This window comes from Orycteropus afer, unplaced genomic scaffold, assembly GCF_000298275.1.
Source record: "Orycteropus afer afer isolate SDZICR_OR568_19922 unplaced genomic scaffold, OryAfe1.0 scaffold00227, whole genome shotgun sequence".
Taxonomy (NCBI): domain Eukaryota; kingdom Metazoa; phylum Chordata; class Mammalia; order Tubulidentata; family Orycteropodidae; genus Orycteropus; species Orycteropus afer.
Genome location: NW_006921814.1, coordinates 4,138,150 through 4,144,939, shown reverse-complemented (window position 1 = coordinate 4,144,939; position 6,790 = coordinate 4,138,150). Strand labels below are relative to the sequence as shown.

Genomic DNA, 6,790 nt, shown 5'->3' with positions numbered 1-6,790 from the left:
TAGCATAGTGGCTAAGGCACTTGACTGTTAACCAGACGGCTACTGGTTCAAACCCACTAGCCACTCCTTGGAAGGAAGGTTGGGCAATCCTACTTCCTTAGTGATACTGCCTCGGAAACCCAAGGAGGGGTCGCTATGAGTCGGGTTTGACTCAACGGCACATAACAACAACAACTGTCTGATATATTACTGGAAAATTTTATGAAAAGCAGTGAAATACTGTCAGATATAGTATCAGAAGATGAGCCTTTTAGGTTGGAAGACACTCAATTTACAACTGTAGAAGACCAGCCTCCCCAAAGTAGAGTTCATCTTTATGACGTACGTAGACAGAGTAAAACATTCAGGACCTTCATTTGCTGATGTGGTAAGACTCCAAATGAGAATAAACAACTGTAAACATTCATTAATAATCAGAACTTGGAACATATGATGTATGAATCTAGGAAAAATGAAAGGTGTCAAAAGTGAAACCGAATGTATGAAGATAAACATCCTAGGCATTTTGGTTGTTGTTGTTGTTGTTGTTGTTGTTGTTATGTGCCGTTGAGTCATCTCTGACCCATAGCAACCCTTCTTTGGGTTCCCAAGGCAATATAACTATGGAAGTAGATTGCCCAAACTCCCTTCCGAGGCGTGGCTGGTGGGTTTGAACTGCCAGCCTTCTGGTTAACAGTCAAGTGTTTAGGGATTAGTGAGCTGAAATGAAGTGGTATCATTCATTGTGAATCAGACAATCATATGTTCTACTCCTATGCCAGAAATAACAAATTGAAGAGGAATGGCATTGCATTCATCATCAAAAGGATATTTCAAGATCTATTCTGAAGTACAATGCTGTCAGTGATAGTATAATATCCATATGCCTACAAGGAAAAAAAAAAAAAAAAATCAAACTCACTGCCCTCAAGTAGGTCCTGACTCACAGCAACCCCTCCTTGGGTTTCTGAGGCAGTATTTCTATGGAAGTAGATTGCCCAGTCTTCCTTCCGAGGAGTGGTTGGTGGGTTTAAATCACCAGCCTTCTGGTTAGCAGTCCAATGCCTTAGGTACACTATGCCACCAGAGCTCTTCAATAGGCCAGTTAATACTACTATTATTCAAATTTATGCACCAATCACCAAAGCGAAAGATGAAGATATTGAAGATTTTTACCTACTTCTGCACTAAGAAATTGACCAAACATGTAATCAAGGTGTACTGATTATTACTGGTGACTGGAACATGAAAGTTGGAAACAATGAAAATGCATCAATAGTTGGAAAATATCACCTTGGTAATAGAAATGATGCTGGAAATCGCATGACAGAATTTTGCAAGAATTCTTGCAAATAACTGCAAGAAAAGATATTCATTGCATATACCTTTTACCAACAATATAAATAGAAACTACACAAAGAGACCTCACCAGATAGAATATACAGGAATCAAATCGACTACATCTGTGGAAAGAAGCTATGGAGATGCTCAATATCATCAGTCAAACCAAGGCCAGGAACAGACTGTGGAACAGACCATCAGTTGCTAATATGAAAGTTCAACTTGAAACTGAAGAAAATTAAAAAAAGGCCCCAGGAGTCAAAATATGACTCTGAGTATCTCACTTGAATTTAGAGGCCATCTAAAGAACAGACACGACATGCTGAACACCAGTGACCAAACACCAGGCGAGCTGTGGGATGACATCAAGAACACCATCCACGAAGAAAGCTAATGGTCATTAAAAAGACAAGAAAGGAAGAAAAGAACCAAAATGGATGTCAGAAGAGACCCTGAGACTTGCTTTTGAATAGAGAGTAGCTGAAGTGAAAGGAAGAAATGTTGAAATAAAAGAGCTTAAAAGAAGATTGCGCAGGGCAGCTCAAGAAAACAAAGTATTATAATAAAATGCGCATAGACCTGGAATTAGAAAACTGAAAGGGAAGAACACAGCATTTCTCAAGCTGAAAGAAATTAAGAAAAAATTAAAGCTTCCAAAGGTGGATAAGTAACAACTAATTAAGCAGACCAAAGGAAACCAAAATCCAACCAAAAGTGGGAGAAATACAAAAGTAGGGCGGAATGTAGCAAAACTTCAGAAAGGCTTAGGACTTGAAGACAAGAGAGCACTGCAGAACAGAGGAGTATAGATGCTGCTGCAAACAGAACACCACCATAAAAAGCACTGATCTCTCATACTACACAGGTGGGTAACTGTTTCTCTTCAGGGTAACAGACAACTAGAGGACACTACCTAGAGAGGGCAAACAGGGACACCATACCAACCTAGAACAAGAACATTGATATGTGAAAACTGGGGATTCTACTCAAGGAAAATGGGACATCACCCCTGTGTCTCATAATTGGATGTAAGACAACACTAGCAGTCAGGCTTATATACTCCAGGCATATAGGGAAGAACTGGAGAATCCCTTTCCTGGGATATCAGTGTATCAGGAGAAAAGACCTAAGGATACTGAGGGATAAAGGGCTCTCCAATTAAACAGATCACCTTAGCACTTGAAAAGTCTCACCCCTGCATACATAATACCTAGTGTTTTAGTATCTCATCCTTAAATATGAACGTATAAACAATTATCACAAGACGTATGAAGACTCCTCTGACATGAAAGAAAATAACACAAATGAAAAAAAGTGACTTAGAACAAAAGAGACAATGTAAGAAGCATAAGAAAAGAAGGAAAAAACTTTTAATGTTATCAGAGAATGGAGATACTGCACCATTGTAAATGAATCAAACAAGAAAGAATTTAAGAAAAGTAAAAAGATACCATAAATTAAGGAGAAGAGTCAAATGATGAAATTTTTAAAATCTCATCAGTGGAAGAAATGAAACAAAGGAGAAAAAAGATATGGCTAATAAAAGGTTACTCCAAAAGAGCTAACATCTAACTGATAACTGAGAGTAACAGAAAAAGTACATATAAAATGTAAGGGAGACTACTACCCAAGAAATAGTTCAAAAGTTTTTTACCCGAATTGAAGGAAACAAGTTTTCAGATTACAAAGTCCCATCCTTAAGCCTCAGTGGAATTTTAAAGTAATGAGGAAAAGGAGAGCCTGGAAATTGTTAGAAAGACTAACAGAGAACAACATAGAGACAGGCAGCAAGCCAGAGATGGGGGGCAGGCAGAGACGAGGAGAAAAAGAAAAGACATAATTGGAGGAGATAGACAGAAACCCAGAAAGGACGAGACTGGGGACAAGGAAAGGAGAAAAATATGGAGGGGGAGAGCAGGGACAGTGAGATGGACAGAGAGACAGAGATGGGGAGAAGAGAAAGTGACAAAGACATAGACAAACAGAGATGGGGAGAAAGAGACAGAAGTAGAGAAAGAAGGGAGAGACAGAATTAGGAAGAAAACGACAGACACAGGCAGTGGGAGGGACATGGGTCAAAGGAGAGAAAAACGGGAAGGGAGAGAGAGAGACATAGATGAGGGGCTGAGAGGACACTGGGGAAAGAGAGAGATGGAGGCAGGGGAAGGAAGATAGGAATTATACTATATAATAGTATGTTGTAAGGTATATAATATAGTATATTTAATTAAAAATACAAAAATAAAAGTATATTCATCATCTGCACATAATATTTACATGATAGAGTACAGACACTGAATAGTATTTAAACAAATGTCATGATCATGTGGGAAGGATAAGAGGGTAGTAGGACTGAGTGCCTGTGAGGAAGCATGTTTGGGGGGATGGGGGGTAAAAAAAGCTAATCCTCATATATTCCACAGTCAGAAGCCAGTGAAAACTGACTAATCAAGAAAAAGTACGAAAAGGATGCTACTTAAAAACTGAAAGTGGTGGCAACAATTAACAGTGGAAAGGAGTGGATCATCTTTAATAACTATGGAACTATTTGACTTTTTAAACTGTGCACCTGTACATGTTTAATAAAAATAACAACTTTTTAATGAAAAGCCTCAACAACTTTATAACATGTAATAGACAAAATACATTAAAACATTAACTCTGTGTAGACTTCCTATGGTCTATAACTATACTCTTACAGATTCTCTTGTAGTAAACCAGCTTAACAACAATGCAAACCAAGATAATACCTTAAAGTCTACAAAGAGCTTAGGCACTAGCACCTTTTGGTGCAACAAGCCATCACTTCAAAAGGTAACACAAAAAGCATAAATGTTTCTCTCTCTATCCAAACTCAACCACTAGAGTAACACTTTATAAAGTATCTGTTAGAAATGATGAAGGTCTCACTAAGTATAATTCATTCTGACCAGGATTCACAATACTTTGTAGCAAAGTGAAAGTGAGGAATGAAAACATCAAGCTTCTTAAAGACTAACACATCTTACCAATTTTTTCTCTTAGAGACTTAATACCAACCTCCAGGAAGGCATGTGCTTGACGACCTGGACTTACCCTGTTAAACACTGGCAGCATCATGTACAGTTTCTCTTCTTGTTCCTTCTGAGTCATGTGCCGGGGAGGATGGCACAACTCAGTGAAGAGACGGCGGAGGTGCATTAGTCCTAAGGCATTGTCTTGCGGGCTACACTCCTCCTGCCTCGGCCGACCCATAATCCTTTTCACCATGTTCATCTTGGCTGGCTGGGGATAAACACTTCTAATTCTGCAGGAAGATGTCAATAAATAAACAGTCAAAATGCCATCATCTTGAGAGCTTATAAACAATCTGAAACATTAGAAAATTCTGTCTAAAAGATTTTTTTCTACTTCAAACAGAACAGGTAGAGGCAAAGTTAATTTTAATAAATCTCCTAGAATGACAAATTATGTATATCAACACTAAATTTTTTAGGTTTCTACTGGCTTTGCCACAACTTGTATAAAATACAGACATTAACTGGACAAGCAACAAATGTTTCCAATTAAGTCAGATCAAGTTCAACAACTAAAATCCATTGCCATCAGTCGATTCTGACCACAGCAACCCTATAGGAACAAAGTAGGACTGCCCTATAGGTTTTCCAAGGTTGTAAATCTTACAGAAGCAGACTGTCTGATCTTTCTCCAGTGGAGCAGCTGGTGGGTTCAAACTGCCAACCTACTGGTTACCAGCCCAAAGTTTAATCACTGTTTCACCAGAGCTCCTTTTATAAATTACAAGGGGACAAAAAAATATTGTCATATGTGGTAGTTAAATCTGTATGTCAAAACTTGGCCGGGCCTGGTTGACTGGGGCAGCCGGTGGTAGTAATTCCCCATGATGAGACTGGCAATCAACTACATGGTGGGATCTACCACAAGCAGCTGAGTAGCTGACTTAGGCATGTGTTCTGCTTCCTGTATATAAGGAGAAGCCTTGGCGATAGTCTCTAGCTTATGGCACGCTTGCATATAGCCGTGTCGTTGTTCAGCAGCCTGCTATGCTCTGCCGACCTTGGGACTTAAAATGGACTTAAATTAACGGTCTGCCATGTGGTTTGGTAACATCGAGACTGTGCCTTTTTACTTGTCAACCTTGGGTTGGCAGCCTCAGCAGCCAGCAGCTGTCTGAGTGAAGAGATAGATGCCTCTAGGTCCCGTGGGCCGGAAGCAAGAGGCACAGCTGGACCCCAAGGTTGAGGGGCTTTCACACAGCCCCTAGAGCCTGGCACTTTGAACTCAGACTTAAAGCCTCCAAATTGTAAGAATAAACCCCTGTTTGTTAAGGCCATCCCATCTGTGGCATATTCTTGCCAGAGCAGCACTAGGTAATCAGAACATCATATATCTAAAGACTACTAATTTTCAAGAGGCCAGAATGATAAGATAATTAACCTTTACTTAAACTAGTAGTTTTAAAACTGTAGGTTGAAACTCTTTGGTAAGACATATTAATGGATCATGGTGAGCATTTTTACAATGAAATAGAATAGATTAGAAGATAGTAGGATATACAGCATATGACAAGGATAACTATTATTTGGTGAAACTTTTCTATGTACGGATGTGTGAATGTGAGGAGTCCTTGTGTGTCATAAACCCTAAATACTCGACTACTAACCGAAAGGCTGGCGGGTCAAATTCACCCAGAGGCACCTCAGAAGAAAGGCCTGGTAATCTACTTCTGAAAGATCAAGTCACTGAAACCCAACGGAGCACAGTTCTACTCTGAGACACATGGAGTCTCCATGAGTCAGATCAACTCAACAGCAACTGGTTTTGTTTTTGTATGGTATGAGTGTGTGTGTGTGTGTGTATGGGTAATGATCACAATGTAAAATGTATCCCTTTCTGGAGCTGCATTAAAAGATAAAGCATGTGAAACAGACAAACAAAAACCCCACTGGTTTAGAGTTTATTCTTTAATCAACAAGCTTTCAGAAAGCATCTTCGGCCCTCTTCACAGTACTAAACTGTGCCGGCAATTAGCTCACTTCAGGCACAAAAACAGAGTATCTTACAAAAGGAACCAGGAAGGTTGAGAAGACATTATGGATGTGTAGGATTTAGGTAAAAAACAACTTGCTTTTTAATCTGTATAAAAGCAGGCCTAATCTAAAGATTATTTTTTTAAATCTCCGTATAACCACATGAACCACTATGTCATTTCTTAAGAAATGAAGAACTACTGCAAGGCTGGGGCTTTATCTACTAAATATTTGCTTAGTAATCTTTGAAATTATAAAAAGAACTATCATGTTAAACACGTTTGTCCTGGAGAACTTAAGAGTGAATTCCGTATTTGGCTCCAGGTATACGCTCATACATTCTGGGTCAACTGCAAAAGGGCATGAAGTGCCTCACCACAGGCAAGGTGCAGAGAGGCAGTATCTGCCCAGAGTTCTGCCCATGGCTCACCTGCACTCAG

General features: G+C 39.4%; 1 protein-coding gene across 1 annotated transcript in view; it reads right to left on the bottom strand.

Moving 5' to 3' along the window:
• The window catches only part of WDFY3 (WD repeat and FYVE domain containing 3), a 341,413-nt gene extending 336,838 nt beyond the window's left edge, over positions 1 to 4,575 (bottom strand). The window contains exon 1 of the mRNA XM_042782046.1: positions 4,396 to 4,575. Within this exon, the coding sequence (XP_042637980.1) occupies positions 4,396 to 4,575 (180 nt within the window). The remainder of the gene's footprint in view (positions 1 to 4,395) is intronic.
• Between the last annotated feature and the right edge of the window lie 2,215 nt (positions 4,576 to 6,790).